Consider the following 26975-nt stretch of genomic DNA (forward strand, 5'->3'; position numbering starts at 1 on the left):
CCATTCTGAAGGCCATTTTGTCAGAAGACAAATGACTAAGCAAGTGAATAGCAGGGCTGGGATCAATTGAAAATGAAGGCAGTCAATTCAGAAAGTGATTTTAATTTAAAATTCAAAAATTGAGAAGAAAAAAATGGAAATAGCTTCTACTCCTCAGTTTATTGAGAAGTCATTGAAAATAAATGCAGTTTTTCACATGTTTAATAGTTATTCAAATTTACTTCCTGAATCCAAAAAGGCTACATAAACTGGGAATAGAGAGGACAACAACTTCTAGTCCCAGCCATACCCTGCATACAGCACTGTAGCCTCCACATCAGGACACATGAATGAGGCATGTTTATAGCCTACAGTTAGCAACACTGCATAAAACATTTTAGCAAAGGGGAGCTATTCACATTATGGATGGCGTGTGTCTGTGGGGCGAGGAGCCAACTATAAGCAGACCAAGTGCAGGTGTGGTCACTGAACCTAAGTACAGACGTGGCAGGTCTTCAGAACAAAGGACCAAGCTCATTCTGTGACCTATTATGCTTAGACATAACCTCAACAAAATTGACCACAATAACCAACACGGGGAAAAAAGGATTTTATAACACAGCCTTAAAAAAACACATACATTGTTTTTATTTTTTAAACAGAATGGAGCTTTGCAGTCTGACAGAATCTCTCCATTTAGTTATTGTTTTAGCTCTGGCTTTTCTCTCTGCTTTTAAACTTTCTCTCTGTGAAATCCCTCTGACACAGCCGCATTTGCTTTATTTGTTAAATGTAAAAGCATCTCTAAAGCATTGGATATAATGCAGAATCTGACTGCCCTTGAGTGTCTATAGGAGGGGAGTTAAGCTCAGTCCCATTTCGCATGAACCACTAAAGAGAATACAGGGTTCTTGGTGTGTAGGGTTGAGAGAGAGAGCAGGGCTGCGATCAGAGTAGTGTTCAGCGGGGAGACATTTGTATGGAATAGGGAGTTACTACCTGAACAGATTTGAGGAACGGGGGGGGGGTCTGGGTCTGGAAGGGAGAGCCTGGAAGCAGGAAAAAGGAGGGAGGAGGGAGAGGCTTTAGTGTAGTCTGTGTGTGGCATTGTAATGGGCATCACGCATCATTACAGCACAGCCACTCCTCTGACCCAGAAACCCTTGCTTCAAAGACTCCAGAGAAAATGGACAACAGATAACTAGCTCAAAAAACAAAAACAGCAGCCTGTCTGAGAAAAGTCAAACTAAAGGAACAAAAGTTAAGTCACGTACTTCTATTACTAATAAGACTCAGTAAGGTGAACGTATCTTATGAGTTACAATTTGATTGCTTTAAACTGTCATTGGCCTTTACTTGTCCTTCTGCAAAGTGCTTCTGGCAGAAGGAGATGAAAGGCGAGTGTGGGGATTCAGTAGCAATCTCCTCAGGGTATACCTGAGACTTACCTGTGATAGCCTGACACTTGTAGACGAGTCGTGCCTGCAGCTGACTGCCTAGCTCTCCCCTCGAGCCAAGGAAGGTATATCCACAGGGCTTCTGGCTCTGCTCTGGGTTTAGCTCGCTAGAGCTGATAACTCTGCCAGATGAAACATGGCAGTGGAGTCGGCAGAGACTGCGGAGGAGGAGAACGTCCTTCTGCCCTCTGTAATTACAGCAGACGAAGGAAGGCGTCCGTCTGTCACATCACACGTCTGTGGGACGTGACTAGTGGAACAATGAGGGAAGGAACATCCTCAGTCCTCACCATCACTATCAGCACCAGGCCTGGCTGTGTGACACAGTGAAAAGTCAGACTGAATCCTTCTTTAACCTTGTAAAGACCTATGTAGACTAGCTACCTCAATAACACATTTGACTGCCATGTGGGCTCAAATATGTCAAGTGAACCAGACAAGTGTGGTTGAAGTGCGTGAGGGTCTGCACATGCATTAGGTATGGGTAAAAGTTATGTTATACAGGCCTCAGATTTTCCTGGAATAAAGTCAAAGCCTACAATTCCCTTACATATGTCTCCATTATAAATCCCTCCACTGCAATACCATTGGAGCCCAAGATCTGGACTAGCCCTTCCTGCATATTCTAGGTTATATCCATATAGGGAACTGTCAAACAGACTGTTGATGGTGGAACAGACCAAATCACAGTCAACAGCAAAGTTCACACAGGTTATGCAACTTACACTACAGGACAGAATGGGAACGTTCTCCAAAACCAAAGCAAATATATTTTGGAGGACAGTGTCTCTCCCTCCCTACCATAGACAGTTTCTATTCCTCTTCATCGGGAGAGAAGACGCTACATAAGACCTTTTGAGGGCTTCATCTAAGCTTCCATGTAAACTACATAAGACCTTTTGAGGGCTCCACCTCGACAACACTCATCTAAGCTTCCATGTAAACTACATAAGACCTTTTGAGGGCTCCACCTCGACAACGCTCATCTCAGCTTCCATGTAAACTACATAAGATGACTTGAGAAGTCAATGTTAAGACCTCTTTTTACCCAGTCAGTGGTTAGAGTGTCCGCCCTGAGATTAGAAGGTTGGGAGTTCCATCCCCCACCGAGTCATATCAAAGACTGGGACCCAAAGCATCTCTGCTTGGTACTCAGCATTAAGGAGATAGATTGGTGGTCCGGCCCTACACTAGACTAGTGTCCTGTCCAGGAGGTGTACTGGTACATCAAGCTGCCTCACTACAGAAACAGGAGACAGACTAGTGTCCTGTCCAGGAAGTGTACTGGTAAATCAAGCTGCCTCACTACAGAAACAGGAGACAGACTAGTGTCCTGTCCAGGAGGTGTACTGGTACATCAAGCTGCCTCACTACAGAAACAGGAGATAGACTAGTGTCCTGTCCAGGAGGTGTACTGGTACATCAAGCTGCCTCACTACAGAAACAGGAGACAGACTAGTGTCCTGTCCAGGAAGTGTACTGGTACGTCAAGCTGCCTCACTACAGAAACAGGAGACAGACAAGTGTCCTGTCCAGGAGGTGTACTGGTACATCAAGCTGCCTCACTACAGAAACAGGAGACAGACTAGTGTCCTGTCCAGGAGGTGTACTGGTACGTCAAGCTGCCTCACTACAGAAACAGGAGACAGACTAGTGTCCTGTCCAGGAAGTGTACTGGTACATTAAGCTGCCTCACTACAGAAACAGGAGACAGACAAGTGTCCTGTCCAGGAGGTGTACTGGTACATCAAGCTGCCTCACTACAGAAACAGGAGACAGACTAGTGTCCTGTCCAGGTGGTGTACTGGTACATCAAGCTGCCTCACTACAGAAACAGGAGACAGACAAGTGTCCTGTCCAGGAGGTGTACTGGTACATCAAGCTGCCTCACTACAGAAACAGGAGACAGACTAGTGTCCTGTCCAGGAAGTGTACTGGTACATTAAGCTGCCTCACTACAGAAACAGGAGACAGACAAGTGTCCTGTCCAGGAGGTGTACTGGTACATCAAGCTGCCTCACTACAGAAACAGGAGACAGACTAGTGTCCTGTCCAGGAGGTGTACTGGTACATCAAGCTGCCTCACTACAGAAACAGGAGACAGACTAGTGTCCTGTCCAGGAGGTGTACTGGTACATCAAGCAGCCTCACTACAGAAACAGGAGACAGACTAGTGTCCTGTCCAGGAGGTGTACTGGTACATCAAGCTGCCTCACTACAGAAACAGGAGACAGACTAGTGTCCTGTCCAGGAGGTGTACTGGTACATCAAGCTGCCTCACTACAGAAACAGGAGACAGACAAGTGTCCTGTCCAGGAGGTGTACTGGTACATCAAGCTGCCTCACTACAGAAACAGGAGACAGACTAGTGTCCTGTCCAGGAGGTGTACTGGTACATCAAGCTGCCTCACTACAGAAACAGGAGACAGACTAGTGTCCTGTCCAGGAGGTGTACTGGTACATCAAGCTGCCTCACTACAGAAATAGGAGATAGGCTCCTGCTCTCAAAAGCCAAGGCTCATTCAAGGCTGCTTACTTATTAGGCAATGTAGGTCAGAACTCTGAATTGTTTTAAGAGAACAGAATGGTCTCTTCTTTAGAATATTTTTTTGATGACACGTCAGCAGAGACGCTACAGCCACGTTCCTTCCTCCTTACGCAATCTGGGACCCAGTTCCAAAAGAGGAAGGAAACCTAGTCAATTACCAAGTAGCACATGATTGGAGTGCTCCTCCCTGCCTCATGACAGGATGACTCGGAGTCAGGACAGGACACAGCCAGTCACTCACACTGCTGTGCTAACGCATCATTGACATCTGACACACAGCAGCTAAAGACAGTAAAAAAAACACTCACACTCAGTGTACTGCCACTGTGACTCATACTAAGATTAATGTCACAATGTTTCAATCAATTAACGTGGTACTGGAATGTTTTGGCATAGGGACTTTCCAGAGAAACATAAAAGCTGTTTTTGCGGTCACTAAATGAGTCACCTTCCATACCGAGGTGATATCGTCTTCAGAACTGAATGACACATCAGCACAAGCTCTGTAATAGAGAGGAGAACAGAGACAATACCGTTTCCCCCATGTAGCCAAGTGTTCTATTGGCCTAGTCAAAGTTCAGAATAATAGGAAGTGAGGTTATGACACAGAATGACGTTCCATAGTGTCAGTGTTTCCTAGGGATCCCAGTTGTGTTTTTCCTCTGCTGAGATGACAACCCAGAAAAGGCAGACTAAAGACAAGTGGGAGTCTCTTACGTCAGCAGAGACGCTACAGCCACGTTCCTTCCTCCTTACGCAATCTGGGACCCAGTTCCAACAGAGGAAAGGGGGAAACCTAGTCAGTTGTACAACAGAATGCCTTCAACTGAAATGGGTGTTCCGCATTAAACCCAACCCCTCTAAATCAGAGAGAGCAGCGAAGAGAAGCATTACTGACAGGGCATGGCACTACCGAAGGTCTCAGAAAAGAATAGTCTCAGAGGACTGGATCTGCTATAGAAGTGTTGAGGGATGCTAGTGGCTACAGAAGTCTCAGAGGACTGGATCTGCTATAGAAGTGTTGAGGGATGCTAGTGACTACAGAATAGTCTCAGAGGACTGGATCTGCTATAGAAGTGTTGAGGGATGCTAGTGGCTACAGAATAGTCTCAGAGGACTGGATCTGCTATAGAAGTGTTGAGGGATGCTAGTGGCTACAGAATAGTCTCAGAGGACTGGATCTGCTATAGAAGTGTTGAGGGATGCTAGTGGCTACAGAATAGTCTCAGAGAACTGGATCTGCTATAGAAGTGTTGAGGGATGCTCGTGACTACAGAATAATCTCAGAGGACTGGATCTGCTATAGAAGTGTTGAGGGATGCTAGTGGCTACAGAATAGTCTCAGAGGACTGGATCTGCTATAGAAGTGTTGAGGGATGCTAGTGGCTACAGAATAGTCTCAGAGGACTGGATCTGCTATAGAAGTGTTGAGGGATGCTAGTGGCTACAGAATAGTCTCAGAGGACTGGATCTGCTATAGAAGTGTTGAGGGATGCTAGTGCTAAACTCCTAAATCAATATCTAGTACATACCCTACTCCCTAGTCACTTCTGTAGATCTGAGGGGATTGAATAATGGAAACATGAGATACAATGAGGGACCCCTTAGGTTTAGTACTCATTTCAGAATAGATTAATGCTGACAAAACTGTCAGAATGTGACAAATCTCCTTGTCAAATCAAACAAAGAAACATCTTACCGGAACAAATTCATAGCCCTCTTGCGAACAGATCAGAAGCTTAGATAGACAGAAGAGCGTTAGCTATAGCAGAGACAGGATGAAATGGCAAATCTCCGCAAAGAGCCCTCATCCAGGCAGTAGTCTCATCCCAAATGGCAACCCATTCCCTACATAGTGCACCTCTTTTGATCAGAGACCTTGGGACCCTGGTCAACAGTAGTGTACTATATTGGGAATAAGGTGACATTAGCGACACAAGCTGTGTCCGGTCAAGACTAATGAGAAACTCCATGGACACGGCTCACAGTGTGCTCGGACAAATGCTGTGGAACTGGACAGAACCTTACAGAACGATCCTCCTCTGACTGACAACCCATTGCCGTCCCTGCCTTCTAATTGGCTCCCAGGGGAGAGGAGATTCAGGCCTTCACGCTGCCATTACAGCACACACAGAGCATGTGTCAAACCTATGTGAAATTAGTCATCCACTCCCTCCCTACCTCTGACAGAATACCCTAGTCCTGGTCATACCTCAGTGCATCTGTTGGGGAAAGTGATGCCTAGTCTATGGATTTGTTGGACTGGATGTAAAGGGAAACAGATGTGACAAATGGCAAAATGGGAGAGGATTGGAATGCTTCACATAGTGCAAAAAGCAGCCCCATGCTGTTAGTACATGTTTTAATAACAATAATATAATACTCCTTTTTTCGATCTTGTCTCATCGCTTCAAATCCCCAACGGGCTCAGGAGAGATGAAGGTCGAGTCATGTGTTCTCTGAAACATGACCCGCCAGACCATGCCTCTTAACCCAGAAGCCAGCTGCACCAATGTGTTGGAGGAAACACCGTTCAACTGACAACCGAGGTCAGCCTGCAGGAGCCCAGCCCACCACAAAGAGTTGCCAGAGCGCGATGGGCCAAGTCAAGCCCCCCCCCGGGCCAAATCCTCCCCCTAACACAGACGACATTGGACCAATTGTGCGCCGCCCTATGGGCCTCCCAGTCACGGACGGTTGAGACACAGCCTGGGATTGAACCCGGGTCTGTAGTGACGCCTCAAGCACTGCAGCGCCTTAGACCACTCACCATTCAGGAGGCCCTTTTAGTACATTTTAAAATGTTCTAAATTAAATAAGATTGCTAATATGGGTGATTCTTAATGGGACAATTGATGGGTACAACCATCAAACTAGTAGTAATGGGACAATTGATGGGTACAACCATCAAACTAGTAGTAATGGGACAATTGATGGGTACAACCATCAAACTAATAGTAATGGGACAATTGATGGGTACAACCATCAAACTAGTAGTAATGGGACAATTAATGGGTACAACCATCAAACTAGTAGTAATGGCACAATTGATGGGTACAACCATCAAACTAGTAGTAATGGCACAATTGATGGGTACAACCATCAAACTAGTAGTAATGGCACAATTGATGGGTACAACCATCAAACTAGTAGTAATGGCACAATTGATGGGTGCAACCATCAAACTAGTAGTAATGGGACAATTGATGGGTACAACCATCAAACTAGTAGTAATGGGACAATTGATGGGTACAACCATCAAACTAGTAGTAATGGGACAATTGATGGTACAACCATCAAACTACTAGTAATGGGACAATTGATGGGTACAACCATCAAACTAGTAGTAATGGGACAATTGATGGGTACAACCATCAAACTAGTAGTAATGGGACAATTGATGGGTACAACCATCAAACTAGTAGTAATGGGACAATTGATGGGTACAACCATCAAACTAGTAGTAATGGGACAATTGATGGTACAACCATCAAACTACTAGTAATGGGACAATTGATGGGTACAACCATCAAACTAGTAGTAATGGGACAATTGATGGGTACAACCATCAAACTAGTAGTAATGGGACAATTGATGGGTACAACCATCAAACTAGTAGTAATGGGACAATTGATGGGTACAACCATCAAACTAGTAGTAATGGGACAATTGATGGTACAACCATCAAACTACTAGTAATGGGACAATTGATGGGTACAACCATCAAACTAGTAGTAATGGGACAATTGATGGGTACAACCATCAAACTAGTAGTAATGGGACAATTGATGGGTACAACCATCAAACTAGTAGTAATGGGACAATTGATGGGTACAACCATCAAACTAGTAGTAATGGGACAATTGATGGGTACAACCATCAAACTAGTAGTAGAAGTCTAAAAGAAAAAAGAATAAAACTGTGGTGCACATTAATGTTATCAACTTATATCATTATATTTATCCTTATTGAATCAATTCAGGCAATTTAACGCATTATGGATTTCTGTCCTCATCACCCAGCTCTAATTCATCTTAAGAAAGCTTACTAGCAAATTCAGTGCTAGTATGAAATGCATATTATTATCATTTATTTTTGGAGAGGAGAAAGAAATAGTTTCCCTATTCAACAAATAATAATAAAATATATCCCATTTAGCAGACGCTTTTATCCAAAGCGACTTACAAGTCGGCTGGGGCCACTACTTTTTGCATATGGGTGGCCCCAGCGGGAATCGAACCCACGGCGCTTGGCGTTGCAAGCGCCATGCTCTACCGACTGAGCCACACAGGACCCCCACCCCCACAAATAATCTATATGGGATCCCCTTTAAAGTTTCAAATAAACATTTGTATAATTTTTATTTGACTAGGCAAGTCAGTTATGGGACGGCCTAGGAACAGTGGGTTAACTGCCTTGTTCAGGGGCAGAACGGCAGATTTTTTTTTACCTACCTTTTGGTTACTAGTCCAACACTCTAACCTACCTGCTGCCCCAGGTAGCCTAGGAAGGGGGTAGCAATTTATACAAATGGTTTAGACCCAATGGGACATTTCTTGTAGATTACCTGTTCTGGGTGCTCACTGCCGATGATCTCAGCCACAGTGTTGAAGGAGTCAGCATCAGGGAAGGTCTGGGCGTTCATGGTGAGTCGGACCACAATCCTCTGGCCTCGCTTAGCCATCCTGGCCATCATCATGGCGTCTTCCACTGTAATACAGGCGGTAGGGATCTTCTGCACTCCCTCCTGGTAGTCCTGCCAGCCTGTGTGAGGACTGCAACACAGAGAGACCCATGTTAGAAATTATCAGCAGAAATAGGGCACTGTACTACTTTTGGATTCCCATAAATTACTTATGATAACACACTTTCAAAAAGTCAATTTAAAACAATATAAAAGGTGTACTAGAGGAATACAAGTATATGGAATACACAAATAGCTAGAAATGTGGGACAAAAATTACATACAGTCAGACTTGACAGGAAGAGAGATGGCAACATGCAGTCCCAGCCTTAGTCAAGCATTCAACTAATTGGTATTATAAGGGAAGGGATACATTGGATCATTGTGACCCATCCAGTACCTGTTGATGGAGAAGGGTGTGATGGACCGGATGAGAGTAGTCAAGCATTCAACTAATTGGTATTATAAGGGAAGGGATACATTGGATCATTGTGACCCATCCAGTACCTGTTGATGGAGAAGGGTGTGATGGACCGGATGAGAGTAGTCAAGCATTCAACTAATTGGTATTATAAGGGAAGGGATACATTGGATCATTGTGACCCATCCAGTACCTGTTGATGGAGAAGGGTGTGATGGACCGGATGAGAGTAGTCAAGCATTCAACTAATTGGTATTATAAGGGAAGGGATACATTGGATCATTGTGACCCATCCAGTACCTGTTGATGGAGAAGGGTGTGATGGACCGGATGAGAGTAGTCAAGCATTCAACTAATTGGTATTATAAGGGAAGGGATACATTGGATCATTGTGACCCATCCAGTACCTGTTGATGGAGAAGGGTGTGATGGACCGGATGAGAGTAGCCACAGCTCCTACTTCCGCTGCCTTGGATGCCCCAAACTCCCTGTACTGCACTGTCTCCCCATAGCTGACAAAGGGCTGGTTATACACCACGATCTTCCCAATGGCTTCCTTCTGCATTTTTTTCAGCTCCTCAAAAGACTCCACCACCAGCACCTCTGCTTCAATGCCTGAACCGAGAGGAGACCGAAAGCCACAAAAAAAGTGACATGCTTGGCACAACGGTCTACGGTACTGCATTTCAGTGCTTGAGGCGTCACTACAGACACCCTGGTTCGAATCCAGGCTGTATCACAACCGGCCATGATTGGGAGTCCCATAGGGCAGCGCACAATTGGGCCAGCGTCATCCGGGTTTGGCCAGGGGTAGGCCGTCATTGTAAATAAGAATTTGTTCTTAACTGACTTGTCTGGTGAAATAATGGTTATATAAAAATACATCAGTGCACCAGTCGAAGATTCATCTAAATATCTACACCTTGGCTTGAGTTGGGGCCTAGCAAATAGTGGCAACACCATCAGCATTGTCTAGGCTTGAGTGATAGAACTCCTCGCTATAGAACACAGGGGCAGTTCCACAATAACGGAATTATGCTGAGACTCAAAAACCATTGATTTAAACATTTAACAAACCATACAACTCTATGCACATGGACTACAATGAATAATTCACAAAGGAAAAAAATAAAATAAATAACACTTACTGGAAAACAGATGCAAAGTTTGGTAACTGAATTACAGTAAAAATCTCCCTCAGTTTTATTCTGTTACCAAACTTTGCACCTGCAGTTCTTCCTATAAATGTATTTTTGTAAAATGTTCAGTGGAAATTGTAGTCCTTGTGTATAGAGTTATATGGTTTGTTAAACTTTGAAATCAATGGTTTCTGTTTGGTATACATTTTTAAGTGAAAAATATTGAGAGTAATTTCATTTATGTGGAATTGCCCATAGACCTACCTTCTTGGGGTGTAGCCACACTGCTGCCCAGTCCAAGGATGGCCATGGTGTGATTCCAGGGCTGTAGCATCACGGCGCTCTCCTCTCCCCTGACCCAGTGTGGGATCTTCACTGGTTCTAGATGTACGTTCTCCAGCCCATCCTTCCTCAGGGCACTGAACATATACTTGATAGCCAGGTCCAGGTTCTTAGAGCCACTGACACGGTTCCCTATTGTATCTGTGAAGTCTGCCAGTCTCTCATAGGAGCGGTTCTGGGCTTTGCCATACACAGCCAAGTCTATGATGCTCTTGGCTACTTTTGCATAGCTGGCAATTTCTTTAGCGGTCTCTGGAAATGGCTTTCCACCAGTACTGTGTGGCAAACAGTTACAATGGAGAAATGTGGCCAAAAGAGTCAGTGAGGAAAGGCCACATTGTTTTATCTGCCGGCCCTGCATCTGGAGGCAGACAAGAACATATGAAGGTTATTTACAAATACTTTCCTCGTGACAACAGTCTATTTACGCTAATGCACCGACCACACTACATTTCCCTAATTTGCTTAAAATATGACAGCACGCTACACGTGCCAGTGTTTACTTCATTACTGGGAACAGAAACGTATTGAGGTACAGCGGCAACTAGTATGGGCGGACTGGAGCTCCGACGTAACTCATTTTTTAATAACTACAGATTTCAGAGACATTGTTCCGTGTAATTGCAGGCTATTCTTTGGGTGCTCAAATCACTTTTTTTTTTTAAACAAATGTGACGTCGGTCCAGACCAGTCATAGAGTTTAGTCGGCTAATTGACGCAGTGAAATGCATAGCAAAACAAGGAAGCAAGCCACAAGGATCCGTATAGCTGACGTTGTCAGTCGTTGTGATTCCTAACTAGCGAAACATGAAAGGACTTTTAAATTAGGACACAATAAAAAAAGAACAAACCTTCTTCTACAGTTAGTTGGTAAATTGCTTACCGTCTTGACAGGTGGAATAATTCACAATAAATGTTATTCTTAAGAGCCAACTAGCTATTTCTTATCAATTTCAAAATAACTTCCGTGATATGAATGACTACGGCAAATCAGTAGGGACAGCCATGCGTTTTCACGTTCGTTGAAAATTTCATTTAGTTTTGTTTTTGTTTCTTTACCAAATTGTAATAAAAAAAAGTCTGCTCTAATTACTACCCTTGATGTTTACTACGGACATTTTGCTTTTCTTTCTGCATGACTTGGCATGAGCAAACATTTAGCTCACAGCAGCCTGCATGTTTAGTGTTTTGATCAGAGATCGCAAACTAACAAAAGCTATTTATATTTTTTACATTTTATTTCAGCTTGCACATGAAATCTGAGATACCACATGGTATTTGTGCTGCAAGTTATATTCTTACATTTGCTTTGTAACAGTGTCAAAATTCCAAAGAACACAGACATATGGAGTCTTATCAGAAATAGAACCAACTCAAGAGAGAAGAAACCACATTTGATGATTTAATATTAAGCCACATTGTTTATTCAGTAGTGTCTCCCATCATAACATACAACACTGCTTTTGTAACACTAAGTTGCCATCAGTATCCTGTGCTTATATTCGTGACTACTACTTCATGCCACTGAGAAGATATCTTTTGTCCCAAACAGTAAAAAAAAAAAAAAAAAAAAACTTTCAGAATGGTAGGCACTTCAAAGGCTTAAAACATTTGTGAATATACTTGAACATATTTCAAATATGTAATATAAATTAATATATAAATTATAGTACAGACATTATACAGATGCACCACTGACCTAAAGGTAGTTAGCGAAATTGTGTTGCATAAGCAGCACTGCCAAGATTTCAATGAGCAAGATTTCACTCTGTCACACATACAGCATTTGCACACGGGTTCCCGTCACAGCCCGCTCTTACAATATGGCAACCACTGGACCAAAACAGCGGAGAAGTTTAGCCTCGCGCTCTTAGTTGTGGAAATTGACCCACTATGCAGTTTTACTTTATGCATCGACATCATTTCGCTGAGTCTACCTTTAGAATAGTCAGGACTGAAGGTCACTAAATAACTGGGGACATTGTGTTGCATGTGATAAATGGCAAAAACACTGTTCCAAGTCCAAGGAAAGTCTTACTGTGAAGTACCTTTATTCAATAATTACGTACCATGAGAAACACATCAGCCCAGTGATCATAGAAGTTATTTATTTTAGGGAAGAGGAACCGTCTGTTCTATAGTAGACATTCATAATTCTTTACAGATGCTAGAGGGGGAACAGATAAGTAATAAGGTACACCATGTCCTGTTCACTGGGACTACATCACAAATAGCACCCTAGTCCCTATTTAGTGCACTGCTTTTGACCAGTGTTCATATGGCTCTAGGGTGCCATTTGGGAAAGCGCCCTGGACTTTCGAATGACAGATTTTCAGTCAAAGTTGAAACAGATATTACAGAGACATCCGGTGTCCCATCTGTGGCTAGAGAAAATCACTGTACTAAAGAAATGACAAAGTCAACTGAAAAGAGTTGAGCGCATAGGACTGTTCATTAGCATTAGTTCCCCATATCTAGCAAGTCATCATTTAAAAGCTGCAGATAAATGAAAAAAAAAAAATCAGCTTTTATATCATAAATTGGTGAGAAAAGTTTTGCAGGTTTGTTTATAAAAACACCCAAGTCTTAAAATACCATTGTGATCATAGGAGAAAATTCATGGACCTAATAGTGAAACCTACTGAAAAGGTTTCACTATATTTTGGGTAACAGAAACTGGTACACCGAGTACATATAGCAGCGGAGGCTGCTGAGGGAGAACGGCTCATAAGAATGGCCAGAACGGAGTAAATGGAATGGCATCAAACACCTGGAAATCATGTTTTTGATACATTACCATGAGCCGGTCTCCTTAATTAAAGGTGCCACCAACCTCTTGTGATATAATGCACGTGTCAAACTCATTCCACAGAGGGCTGAGTGTCTGCAGGTTCACTCATCCCTTGTACTTGATTGATTAAGGTCCCTAATTAGTAAACACCTCACCAGGTTGTCTAGGTCTTGAGAAGAAAAAACAAAAACCCAGACACTAGGCCTGCCATGGAATGAGTTTTACACCCCTGCCATTAAAAGTACCATTTAAATCAGTGTTTCTTAACTCCAGGCCTCGAGTACCTCCGACAGTACACGTTGTTGTAGCCCCAGACAAACTCACCTGATTTAATTCAAATTGAATCAGGCAAGTTTGTCAGGGACTACAACAAATGTGTACTGTTGGGGACTGGAGTTGGTAAACACTGCTTTATATCAGTAATGTTTTACTAGAAGGGAATGTCCTTTGCTTTGGTGAGATGAAACTGGGTAGTTATGGAATCCTGTAATTCATTTCACACAATGACAAGAAAAATACCATAATAACAAAGCAAAAAAAAATGTTTAATCCAAGTTAAATTGGAGACCAGATTGCTTTGAGACTAGAAACATTACATCACCTCAACATGAAAAACATAAGTTAATGAAAAAAAAACAACTTTGGACATGCTATGAAAAAAATCAAAAATAGCTATAAGGACAATTATATTCTGTCATTTTTATTTCAGTGACCTTTAAAAAGTTGCTTTTCCTTCCTTACAAATATGTACCTCTACAGTTAGAAAGTGGTCCATGACCATCTATGAATATGTTTCACGTCCTCACATGACAAGGAAATTCTCCAACCGTTCTAATGATCCAAAATATGAAACATTTACAATAGCCCTGTTTGGCCTCATTAAGGAAAAGTATATATTTGCTATATGAAAAAGCTCCTTGAAACACTTCCTCATTCAATACCATTTCAACCAACAGCATGCGAGGAGGACCCTGCTGTATGAGATGTTTTGTATGCATCCCAAATGACACCCTATATGGTGCAGAGATACTGGTTAAAAGTAGTAAGTACACTATAGAGGGCATAGGGTGCCATTTGGGACACAGACTTCGTCTTTATGTTGCTCCAGAGGTTTCTCCTCATAGTGATGGTGGTTGTGTTTCAGGCATAGAACTCCTTGGTGGGGGCTTTCTGATAGGCTGAGCTAGGGGCCTTGCGTTCTCCGAGGACGTAGCTCCCCTCGTCCTTCTTCCTCATCCTGTAGACCAGGAGGAGGATGAGGAAGATGGCGAACAGCAAACCTATAACCCCGCCAGCTATCACCGCTAGGGGGGGGACAACAACGTCAGAAGATGATTATTGATCAATAATTCAATACAAGTGATTGGTGTTGACAACACAACAGTGGAACCTTGCTAGAAGATAAAGTGTTAATAATAGTCCAATCAGATATGACAGCCCTCTACCAGACTGTGTGGGGCAAGGTGATTACCCCAACCCGATTAATTATACCATGTGTTGTCTCACCTAGCTATATTAAAGATGAATGCACTAATTGTAAGTCGCTGGATAAAGACCATCTGCTAAATGACTAAAATGCAAAGTAAATGTAACCCCATTACCTTCTCTTAACGTGGATGAACAATTAAGAGGGAACTATGATTGGCAACAACTCACACTGAGAAATGAATGTGGAAAAGCACCCTGATAGCTGCAGTCCAGTGCATCAAAGTTAAGATCAATGGAGTAATCAAATATGAGACGGAGCCGACTCAGGAGGAGTCACAATTATACTCTTCATTCATAACATGCTTTCATTGTAAAACGATCCCGAAGTGTTAGTTGCTTGACTCAGTCTCCTTCCCTCTGCTATCAAACGACAAAACAAAGTCTGTTTTTATTGATTCTGAAAGCAAAGTCTAGAGTTACCCAATTTAAAAGAGGCCAAGTTTCAGATCCAATCTCTGATAGTGGGCTGTTTTGAAAAATGATCTCTTCAATTGGAACTGATAGATTTCAGATGACTGTTTTGATGAATCATTATCGTATTGTGTATCGCTTTTTTTGTGTGATGTTTAACATATGTTGTCTCATGATATTTTATTGCTTTCATTATGTTCAGGTCTCATTGGAAAAAGAGAGACGTTAATGGCAATACCATCTCCTGAATAAATAAACAAAAACCAGAACATACCTGCTAGCACCTCCGTTCTCTGGAATAGGTTTTCGGAGTGTACATCGTAGGGTACGTCTGCCTCGTACAGCAACCCGGAAGCCCCAGTGGTGCTGGGAGGAGCTTCACTACTGATAACAGTCTCCTCTGTCACGTCCAGAGACTGCTCAGGGACCTGGGTCTGACACACACAGACAGAGGGAGAAAGATACATTTAGATTTTCACAGCAACTATAAAACCACAGGGATACTATTAAGTCCTTGCTATGCCAGCAGTGCAAGGAGAAATGAAACCACACTACTGGCTCAAAGGCCCACACTAAAGTCAGTTAAAAGGAGAGGCATACCTCTGTTTCTGTCTCTGCCATTTCTGTGCCCAGGTCAGTGAATGTCAACATCTCCATTGTGGTTGAAAGGTCTGGTAGAGAGTCCTGGGTTGGCTCTGCTTCAGGAGCGGCGAACACCCTTTTCACTTTGACTGGCTCAGTGACCTCACCGATAACTGAGGAGAAAAATCATCTCAAATGTATTGACCCCAAAGAGAAATGTGGTTTGCAGGCAGGGCTAACATGATAAACAACAAATCACAACAATGCTAATGGATTCACTACTAATGATGGAGACACTTTTCATAATGAGTCGACCAATAACGTCACAACACCTGCCATATTGGGGCGGCAGGGTAGCCTAGTGGTGAGAGCATTGGACTAGTAATTGGAAGGCTGCGAGTTCAAACCCCCGAGCTGACAAGGTACAAATCTGTCGTTCTGCCCCTGAACAGGCAGTTAACCCACTGTTCCAGGCCGTCATTGAAAATAAGAATTTGTTCTTAACTGACTTGCACAAATAAAGGTAAAAAAAAAAACTGACTCAGAAATAGACTGCAAGCCAGATCTGTTTGGGTGTTCTTGTACAGTACATTATACAGTCTATGGTTCAGTATCACTTCAGGTTAGGGTATATGAAATAATGACTCATTCCTTATTGAACGTCTCTCTACATGACATATGCTGGGTAATTAACAGTCTTGATTGACTGCGTGTGAAACATCATTCACCGCCTCCGTAGGTCCATTGTGATCCTGCAGTACCAGTGTGCCCTAGCAGGTTAACCAAAGTCAAAAGGTTTCCGTGCACCGTCTAGGACCTTCGTAGAGCCAGTACAATTATAGATTTACATACAGCTATAACTCTTAACATGGCATTCGGGTTGCTGTGTAAATGACATTAGGATACAAGGGTGAAATATTTTAGAAGGAAGTAACCATTGCTTACTCATATCACCGGACCCGGAGCCAGAGTTGTAACCGTCGTCGTCTACGGAGTCACCTGATTGGTCATCCAGGTACAGGTAATCCGACTGGGCCGAGATCAATATCTGTGAATGGAGAACAAGAGATGAACGAAAAAGTGTCTCCACCATATAAGTTGAATTCTACAGGTACCTACATGCTATTTAGGCAATCAGGCCTGAGGGGTGTGGTATATGTCCAACATACCACGGCTATGAACGCTGCAATGCAGAGTACAGCCTGGATACAGCCCTTAGCATGTTGGCCATATACCAAACCCAAGATGCCTTATTGCTATTATAAAATACTTCCACATAAATAGAACAAGAGCATTTGCATCATATCCATGGTATATTGTCTGAAATACCACAGCTTACCGCTGATTCAGAGGGGTTGGGTTAATTGCAGAAGACACATTTCAGTTGTACATCTGACTAGGTATCCCCCTTCCCTTGATCAGCATCCAGGACCCATAATAATACTCAATAACTGATCACATGACAAACTACTACCAGTGTAGATTTCATGCCCTTAAGATTATACAAACACTTCACTGTGGAGGATATCTATGCTGTTTATTTTATACAGGCATTAGAAGAGCAAGAGCAAAACAAAATTTGAAAGAAACATGCTAAGAAAATCAAGACAAATATTTTGGGAGAATTTTAAATGTATTTTTTAAATCTCAGTTCCCTGGGAAACAATCAAATGAACAGAAGCAGAAGTCTCATGAGCCTCCCCATTACCTGAAATACCACTTAGAAGCTATGAATGCCTGGATCAAATCTTCCCATTTTCTGAAGCAGAAACCAAAGACAATGTATCAGTCTTCCTGTAATTCCTCTGCATGTGGAGAGCAGATTAAAACAGGAAGGTGTCATTGTCTGACTGGCTCATCCAATCCCAAGGCAAAGTGTTATTGTGAACAGAAGAATGAATAAACAGACACTTTTTAGCGCAGGAGGCTGCTCTCAGAGCAGATGGAACCATGTAGTCTGACTCTCTGAACCCTTCTAGGTCATCCCTCCCAACCCCCTGCATTCCTTTAGATCTCTGGCCCACCACAGTAGTCTGGTGGCCACCTCTTCAACTAGCCTGTCAGGGCTCATGGAAATCACCATTCACAGCCACTGATGCTCACCAACACGTGTGATGTTTCCACACAGTTGTGCTTCCCAAAATCCCCACAAAAGCAATACGTCTGACAAAGGTACTAAGGATGCACCCTCTGTGTGCGCGAGCACACACACACACCGAGGTCTGCCTTTTTGCTCCTCTGATGAATGTTGACACTAAGGAGCCTGGTTCAATGTTCAGGTCTTTGTTCATGAAGGAGAGGGGGAAAAAGTGACATACAAGGATGATGTAAGAAAAAGGAAGGACTCTTGCTTCAAAGGAAGCAGAGCCTAGTACACAATAAGAGGACAAGTCATTTCAGACTCACTGAAGGAGAGATGCTTCAAAGAGCACAACAATGGCTCTGGCTGAAAAGAGGGAATACCCAGCTAGATAAAGACCTTCCCTTTTGGCCTCTGGGATGACATTTTCTTTTTGAAATAATTGTAATCTGTACAAAAACACATCTTTGGTATGCCATTGTGTTGTGCTCCAGTTGTCTTTCAAACTGTCACACACAGTGAATCATCTTTTGTTTGCTATGCAACATACTATAGAGAACGCAGCAGGCAGAACATGAAAGAGTAAGTGATGAGCAAAGTAATCCAGGAAAGCAATGTATAAAAGTGCTCCCATGTCAACTAATGCTAGAAGACCACAGTGCTACTTAACGGTGTTAGTACACATTATACATACATAACCGTGGTATTCAAACGAGGCTGCAATGAAAACGAATGGGACTGTAGCGACTGCATTGGCATCAAAATCCAGAGTGTAAGCTACGTTTCTATTCAAGAGTTGATTGACATGGTAATGGACCAATAGTATTTGAGAAAAGATAGCAAACGGACCCCTCTGACACTATGTTCTATTGTGATGTGTCAACGCTCAAGGCATGTATGCTACGTGTGGGCTAGGTGCAAAAATGTTGTTCAGAGTAATCATATAGCATACTTTTGTGCGTTCACGTCGGCCTCTGGAAAACAGAGCCTGACACAATCTTAGCCTAGAAGACCACATGTACACTATAAAGAGAAGAACTGGAGTCATGAATGACTGATACCTACTGTACACTACTTCCGTTTGCCAGCCCTGAAAACACTTCCCAGTATTTAAAAGTATTTGACCCAGGTCTACTCAGCCGATTTAGCCTCTGAAGCAGTCAAGTGTTATGACAAATGTCAAGTTGACCCAAACATCCAATCGAGATAACATTGTGAGAACGATGGAGACTCTCAGGGACAGCCGGTGACCATACAGTAGTAGTCTAGTCAGTGTGAATGCCCAGTCACTGAATCATGAAGTACAACATCAATACAGACTGACGTTAAACAGCCCTAATCATTTCCTCCAATGTCCTTTGTTGATCAGGATTAGTCAAAGCCTCAGATCAGGCCCCGGTAGAGGACAACTGGCTACTGAAAGGCCCCATTTTCATGCTGCCGGCATTCCATTTTCTTATTAGATAGTAGTGTTAGGATTTATCTAACCTAACAGGCTAAGATTGTGTCAGGCTCTGTTTTCCCAGAGGCTGATGTGAACACACAAAAGTATGCTATATGATGAGACTCTGAACAACATTTTTGCACCTAGCCCACATGTAGCATACATGCCTTGACAAAATACACTGTTCAAGATGTGAGGATCAATTACGTTCACATCTTATGAATAGAACAGACTAAAGCAGTGGTTTATGGGGGTTTCAACAGCATCATATGGGGCTTCCTCAACTCTTCAGAGAGAAGTAGAGCGAAGAGGCGATGAGAGAACCATGTTTGCAGCAGTACGATGTGGTGGTGAATAATATCTCTCATTCCAAAACAAACTGCTGTCAGACATATGAAGGTGAGCCTCACATTCCTGGGCCAAAGTAGCAGCACAAGTGAGGTATTGTGCAGGGAGCTGAAGAGCTCAGGACTGGGCTTTCAGGCTGTGCCAAGTCTACAACTGAAAAGGAAATACTCCCTCTTCTCTCCCTCTGCTCACTAAGCTAGCTCCTTCCAAACAGCCCAGTCAGCCAGACCCTACTAAATGGTTGAATCATTAAGGTATTGTTGTTAGCGGCTAGCACAGCAACAAATGCTGGGGACATGTCAGCTAATCATGTCCCCATCATTACAGCTGACAACTATACCCGTGGAGGAGGAGGGTAAGAGAGAACCTGCCAAGATATGGCCAACACTGGACTTATGGGGCTTTTTTAAACGCATTTCAGGCAGATCTAGGATGACTACCTGATATGAATGTAATCTCAACATGAAAAACATTGGATTTCCTTTGAAAGTTCTCCTCCATGCCCTGAAGGCCTGGCTGTGTTGTTTCTCAGCATACCCCTGTCGGACAGCCAGAGGAAAACAGGACGTTCTGAGCTGCTTACCTTCACACATTAAATAACATCCAACGCTACCGGCAACACTGCCCATAAATATATATACTGTCCGTCAGCATCACCCAATGACAGCAACACCATGAATGCAACCAAACAGGTCTACCAAGACGTTAACCAGCATGTGGACCAACAGCACATGAGCTCTCTAGTAACCAGCTTCCTTCCACAGTGCTGGGAAGCAGCACAGATGTTACAGGTGTGGGTTACAATATTAACCCACATCTGCCGAGGGCTCAGCTTCATACAGGGCACAGCAGCTCTAGGCTACGTCCCAAATGGCTCTCTATTCCCCATTTGCACTACTTATGATGGGCCCTAGTCAAAAGTAGTTCATATATATCATATTAAAAATATATCTTATAATACTAGGAAGCTTTCGGAGGTAAGAGTTCATGAAAGAGTTGGGAACAGAAAATCTAACAATCATTTATAACAAAATCCATAATTTTCTAGCTCCGTTTTCCATCCAGGTAATCACGGTTTGAGACTGTCATATGCCAGGGATTACCAGAGCCAAGACATGAACAGGGGACATGAGTGGGAGTTTCAGGAGTAGCCAAGGAAAAGCAAAGTTCAGTTGTGCAAAATATAGCTAATGTAAAGTAGATATGCAATGAATCTCAATATCTTTGTGTTATTGCCAGAGTAAAACAGCTGACAGCAAATGAGTCTGCACATGAAATCACTTCAAAAGACAGGATTACTAAGCAATTAGTGTCTACATTCAGGCTCAATTATAATTATAGCTTTTCACATGTTCTTAAACTATACCCCAGGCTTGGTCAGACAGAAGCTATGGCTCTGTCTCAGTTTGTGGTATTCGTTGACGTGATGCCACCACACACACAGCTTTAAGACCTCTACACTGTTTACGTGCGAATATCACGTGCATGTTTATAGTTGGAGTCATGAGGGGCCCAGACACTCACTCTAGCGACGACATTTAAAAACGTCTTGATCCCATGTATTTGCCCGTTTACAAATACTAGCTTGCTACATGTCTGGTGTTATGCTTGTAACTACTTTAAGGATTAAAAATATAATTTGTTTAAAATATACATCTTAACACTCCAGATACAAATTTACTTTCAGGATTTAACTAGCTACAAAAGCAAACATGTCTGCCTCCAAATTAGAAGAGATTGAACTGCTCTTACTAGTCCTTAGTTTATTTCTGACGAGGGAGAAAATGGCATTTTGGTCCACTGATCCCTACAAGAGGGGACAATTGAGAATATGTCTCTCGTCTGACCTATGCAAAGCATTGACAAGGGAAGGCATGTTCAGTACTTTTGGATGTTTTTGGCAATTACAGGCACACAGCAAAAGCATTGATGCTAGTTATAAGCTAGGAAACAACCGTTTTTCCCCATCGCCAGCGAAGCTTGGCAGGCTACCTGGCATGTCTCGAAGGCAGATTTAGTTGCTTATCCCTCAGTAGCAAAATGAGCCGAAATCGCCTGGAGAGTTTTGGGATCGTTGGAATTATCAGTTGTGTAGGAGCAGTCGACGGGAAACATATTCAGATCCGAGCTCCAGCAAAGTCTGGTAATGAGTACTACAACTACAAGGGATGTTTCACAATAGTCCGGATGACAGGCCGCAATGCAAAGTACCACTTCACCATGGTCGATGTGGGCACATTTGGTCGGGAGGGAGATGCAGGCCAGTTGCCGACACCAAGGCCAGAGTCCTTGCCGATGACCCAAACACTGAGCCCATATTCCCGCTGAAGGGCAACATGATGCGACCTTATCCAGGTCAAATTCTGTAAATCTATATGACTTGTAATATTACCATGTGAGAATTATACCAACGTGAATAGAAGTAATGACATGCCTCACATAAAAGTGCTCTGGCATCCCAGTAGGAGGATGGGGCCTATGTCCCAAGTATAAATTACAGTTGTTACAGTACACATCTGATAGCCTTCATGATCCTGTTCAACACTAATGACATGCTTCTTTATGCAAAGGTTATTCAGGCCTTGATGATGCCAAGATGACATACAACTACAGTCACTCCAGAGCCAGAAGAATTAGTCCTGAAGCATGAGACGGACCGCTGGCCCATACGCCACACCTGGGTCAGAACAATCATCAACTAGATCATGAACAACTGGCAACAGTACCAAATGAGAGCAGACATCACAGATTACTATAAAACAGCAGACACACTGAGTGGACAAAACAGTAAGAACACCTGCACTTTCAATGACACAGACTGACCAGGTGAAATCTATGATCCCTTATTGATTCTGCATGTTAAATCCACTTCAATCAGTGTAGATGAAGGGGAGGATACAGGTTAAAAAATATATTTTTAAGCCTTGAGAAATGGATTGTGTATGTGTGCCATTCAGAGGTTGAATGGGCTAGACAAAATATTGAAGTGCCTTTGAACGGGGTATGGTAGTAGTTGCCAGGCGTACTGGTTTGATCATGTCAAGAACTGCAACACTGCTGGGTTTTTCCACTCTGAACAGTTTCCCGTGTGTATCAAGAATGGTCCATACACTCAGCGGTTCAGGACGACAGCTAGCCTAGCGTTTAAGAGCATTGGGCCATTAACCGAAAGGTTGTTGGTTTAAATCCCTGAGCAGACTAAGTGAAAATGTGTTGGTGTGCCCTTGAGCAAGGCCCTTAACTCCAATTGTTCCTGTAAGTCACTCTGGATAAAAGCGTCTGCTAAATGACTAAAATATCAATCTCGAATTGTGTTTTCTATTCAGTTTTGAAAGCTGTGGGCCAAGTCAGGCTCCCTCTGGATCTAGAAAAGGATCCCAAATGTACTGTTGAAATTCTTTGAAAGTCTGTGACATGCTTAGCAGTGTTCTACAAAAACACAGAAAATCCTCAGCAGAGAAAGAAAATCCCCAGTGTTGAAAGAGCAACACAGGCTCTGTGAGAAACTTCCCTCCCTTAAATCATCGCTAAATATAAATAATTGATTTAATCCAAGTGACGGAACTCAGATTCTTCAGATGGGAGGTAGTGACTTAAGTGGAGAATCTCAGACCTTTCAAATAAGACAACAAAGCTGTCAAACCACAACCCTACTAGTTTGACCCAGCAACAAGCTCAACCCCACAAGTATTCAAATCAGTTCTGATTTATCACATAAATAACATCTGCTAAAAATGTGTATCGCAGGTGTACTGAAATGCTTGTGTATTTGACCCAGCAACAAGCTCAACCCAGAAAATGTTTAAAATTCCAGACAAGCTTTGGTGGACAGATAAAAGGCAAGCCTCTTACAGAGCTGTTGAGAGAGGAGGAGGCAGAAAGGGAGCTGGGGAAAATGAGTAGAAATACCAATGGAGCTTACATGTGAAGCTGCATGACTCCCAGACCAGCCCTATCCAGTCAGCGCTGATAGGGTAGAGTATGTACTGTCGAACCTGTGTACTGCATGCATGACTAACACTGGGGAGGGCCTCACTCCTGATGACAGGAAACATTTTAAAATAAGTATTTAAAATACTCACAAATTAAGGTCAGGCAGAAAATACCACCACTTAGGATCTTGTGCGAGATTGTAGTTCCAAAGGAAATAAAATGGATTAGTTCCCGTTTTGCATTGATATCGTTATCACAGGTTGTCAGTCTGTCCTTCTGTGCATCAATTAACCCAAGAGGGTCAGGAGGACATAGTACATGTGGATTCAGAGTCCAGGTCACACCGTCTTTCACATCCAGACAGTCACCTCTGACTCACATACAGCTTCAGTGGTCTCTAAAAAGAACACTAATGTTTATTGAGTGCACGTCTGCCAGTTAGATACATTACAAAAACATCTGGAGTGGGTGTTTGTTTTCAGGAAACCGGTATGGCCATATATGGAAGTAACGCAAGGCAAAGAACATTTAGTACCAGTCACATCTATTAGCAAAGAGCAGACAGGGGTATTCTCTCGGGATGCTTTTCAACTGGGTAAACAATGTTGGCTGGCATAACACCACAGCAAGCTGTCAGCATACACCATCATGGAACATCTTGCATTTGACCACGGTCCACGCCATTCTAGAAAAACGTTACATTAAGGTTAACTTTCACTCTAGGATGTATGATCAGAGTAGCAATGATCACAATTCCATGTACAATCAAATCCACACAAACAAAGAGAAGTCCAAACATTTACTAAATCTTCAGACATAAGCAACATTTGTCAAAAAAGGTTCAAAATGAACATCTCATTATTGACCTTCAGATCTGAGCCAAACAACCTACACAGTTTCATTATCCAGTTGACAACTTCAGGGCTTCATAGATACAGAGCAGACGGTGTGTACATCACAAGGTTTTCCCATCTCACAACCCAGCCGTCTAGTGCCTTGCTGCCTAGCCACCCCCAGGTTTTCACTGAGAACTTTACATTTGCTAAGCTAATTGAGGCAGGGGAGGAATGAGAGTAGCAGTCAGTACTGAAGCTGCGGTATGTGACCATTTTCCATCCTCTCAAGAAATCCTATTTGTCAGGCTAGTATTTCATTACTTTTCTCATTCAGGATTTCCATGCATATTTCTAGAGCCTTGATCTCAGACTTAAGTAGTACATCCAACTCTAGATGTTTCTATACTGTTGAAGTTATTCCCAACCTTGCCTTAGTATTTGATGTGGGACATCTGTATGAAGCACTTTCAATTACACCATGTTGGTGATGATATGACAAGTCATTTCAGTTCCATCTAAACAGCAGATGTTTCTTCACTGTTGACTATAATACCAATCAAGTCAGATGTCATGTTTCAGTGGTATAGTACATGAAGTACTTTCAGTGACAAATCAGTGATGACGTGTTACATCTGTTTAATATCGAGATAAAACTAGAGCAATAGTTTCTCCGTTTCCGCATTAACAAAAAGATGGATAGTGATGGAGGGAAGAGTCCTGTCCAAGATGTGATGAATTAGAGAAAAGGGCTGCCTCTCAGAGCTGGTGTTTATGTTTTCTGCTGAAAAATGGAAGGGGATGAGCAATGGTGGTGTCTGAAATCCTGAATGGACCAAATACAGTCAAATGCTCCAAATGAGGAATCTGACTGAATGTTAGAGGGGAGCGTGAGGCATGCAGCCTTCACCGCAGTTAAACACACATCAGCCTAAAATAACTTCATTCATTCACCCACCTTCACTTTAGTAGAATGCCCATAGGTTGATACCATCACAACTATAGAACCCTGCACCCCCATTCACTTTATATCAGAGATGAGGGCCCTTGCCTTTATGTTTTGTTTCTAAAATAATCCAGGTTGGAAGGCTGGGGCCAATTAACACATATGCTCCTTACAGCCAATTGCAAAACTGCTGTTTCATAGCAATGGCCATGTTAGTCAGGGAACGGCATCACCGTACCAATGATAGAGCCATGTCTACTGTAGTGGCAGACGGAGAGGAAAAGTATACAAACCTATAAAATGTGTCATTAACTCCACTGATGGACAATTCAGTAGTTGTTTAACGTGTCTTTCAATATGAGGTTATTGGACACGTGTTAAAAGGCAACACTGCGATCCCCTGTGTTCTCAGCCTGGTTGAATGGAACCATTTCAATCTGTTTTGACCAAGGAACAGAGACGACTGTAGTTCCACACCGCCTCTTGAAAATCATATTTGACCAGTGGAATCAAACGGTAAATAAACTATTTGGTTTTACACAAATATTAAATCAGACACGTGCCTTTCTGGCAACTGTAAAAAGGTATCTTGATAAATTTGGCCCACAGTGTGATAAGACTTCAGTCATATGGGAAGGACATAAATAGGGGAATAGTTATTGACTTCTTTACTTGTAAAAGTAGCCAGATAAATTACTCGCTGATGTTATGAAGACCTCGAGTGAGACAAGCATGCAAAATAGCGTACATCGAAACCAAAGCCCGTTAAAAAAAAAACATTTCAGCCGCTCCTTAGCGCGCGAGGTATAACAAAACACATTTTATGACTTTCTTTGTCCTGACAACTTTACTCACCGTTTCACTCATAAAACAGGTAGCCACCGCGAGAGTCAATAGTATCCAAGTGTTCGTCATTATTCCTTTGGAAAGAACAAACCGTGGCGAAAAATAGATCTATTGGCTAGCGCTCATACAAAACATATGTAATTATCTTCACAGTTGTAGACACTCTCTCTCCCAGATTATACTCTCCCAATCGAATTATTCCAAAACGAGCACAACTAGATCCTCCCCACTCGATGTTTCTCTTCGAATAAAATAGTTTATTTCCCGTTTTCCTAGTACTTTTCTACTGAAAGGGAAAAGCGGAAGCACGCGCTATTACATGTACTAATGCGCCAGCTTGGAACGCAAGATTCATTGCGGAAACAAGGTAGTTGGGAAAGAGTCTTCTATAATTGGTTGATAGATACTTGGAACATAAAGAAGCGTCATTCACTTGAGTGTGCAGTGATAATTTAAATTGACAATTTGACATAGCCACAAGTGAATGAGTTATGATAGGCTAGTAGAGTATGCCGACACAGGTTATGAACCATCCGGATATGATAGCCCCATCTCACTTCTGACACCAAGGCACGAATCCGGGGTAGCATAACACCTCACAATACATTGAAAGGTCTCAACCAGGACTCTCCAATACTGTTCCTGGAGAGCTATCGTCCTGTAGGTTTTCGCTCCAACCCTAATCTAGCTCAACTGATTCTAA

The 26975-nt window shown here is 42.7% G+C and overlaps 2 protein-coding genes across 3 annotated transcripts in view; both read right to left on the bottom strand.

The window, feature by feature from the left end:
* LOC135529630 (carboxypeptidase Q-like) overlaps positions 1-11562 on the bottom strand; it is a 47734-nt gene extending 36172 nt beyond the window's left edge. The window contains exons 1-4 of one of the 2 annotated variants that reach the window (XM_064958258.1): positions 11454-11562; positions 10493-10931; positions 9497-9704; positions 8552-8759 (exon numbers count right to left, since the gene is read on the bottom strand). In XM_064958258.1, the coding sequence (XP_064814330.1) occupies positions 8552-8759; positions 9497-9704; positions 10493-10931 (855 nt within the window). In that variant the 5' untranslated portion in view covers positions 11454-11562. Of the gene's footprint in view, positions 1-8551; positions 8760-9496; positions 9705-10492; positions 10932-11421 lie in introns of both variants that reach the window. The other variant, XM_064958259.1, reaches the window with a different exon arrangement.
* A 397-nt stretch (positions 11563-11959) lies between these two features.
* Positions 11960-26787, bottom strand: LOC135529631 (syndecan-2-like). The gene is made up of 5 exons (XM_064958260.1): positions 26282-26787; positions 16788-16890; positions 15861-16015; positions 15535-15694; positions 11960-14665 (listed from the first exon to the last, which is right to left on the bottom strand). The coding sequence occupies exons 1-5, from the start codon at positions 26339-26341 to the stop codon at positions 14502-14504; spliced, it is 642 nt and encodes a 213-aa protein (XP_064814332.1). The 5' UTR covers positions 26342-26787; the 3' UTR covers positions 11960-14501.
* Between the last annotated feature and the right edge of the window lie 188 nt (positions 26788-26975).

The sequence above is a fragment of the Oncorhynchus masou genome, unplaced genomic scaffold (genome assembly GCF_036934945.1).
Source record: "Oncorhynchus masou masou isolate Uvic2021 unplaced genomic scaffold, UVic_Omas_1.1 unplaced_scaffold_1190, whole genome shotgun sequence".
Taxonomy (NCBI): domain Eukaryota; kingdom Metazoa; phylum Chordata; class Actinopteri; order Salmoniformes; family Salmonidae; genus Oncorhynchus; species Oncorhynchus masou.

Coding starts and splice junctions, on each gene's coding strand:
- LOC135529631 (XM_064958260.1), bottom strand. CDS start 26,341: ATGACGAACACTTGGATACTATTGACTCTCGCGGTGGCTACCTGTTTT. Junction 15,695..15,860: donor TGGCAGAGACAGAAACAGAG/GTATGCCTCTCC, acceptor TGTGTGTGTCAG/ACCCAGGTCCCTGAGCAGTC. Junction 14,666..15,534: donor GAGAACGGAGGTGCTAGCAG/GTATGTTCTGGT, acceptor TCCCCCCCCTAG/CGGTGATAGCTGGCGGGGTT.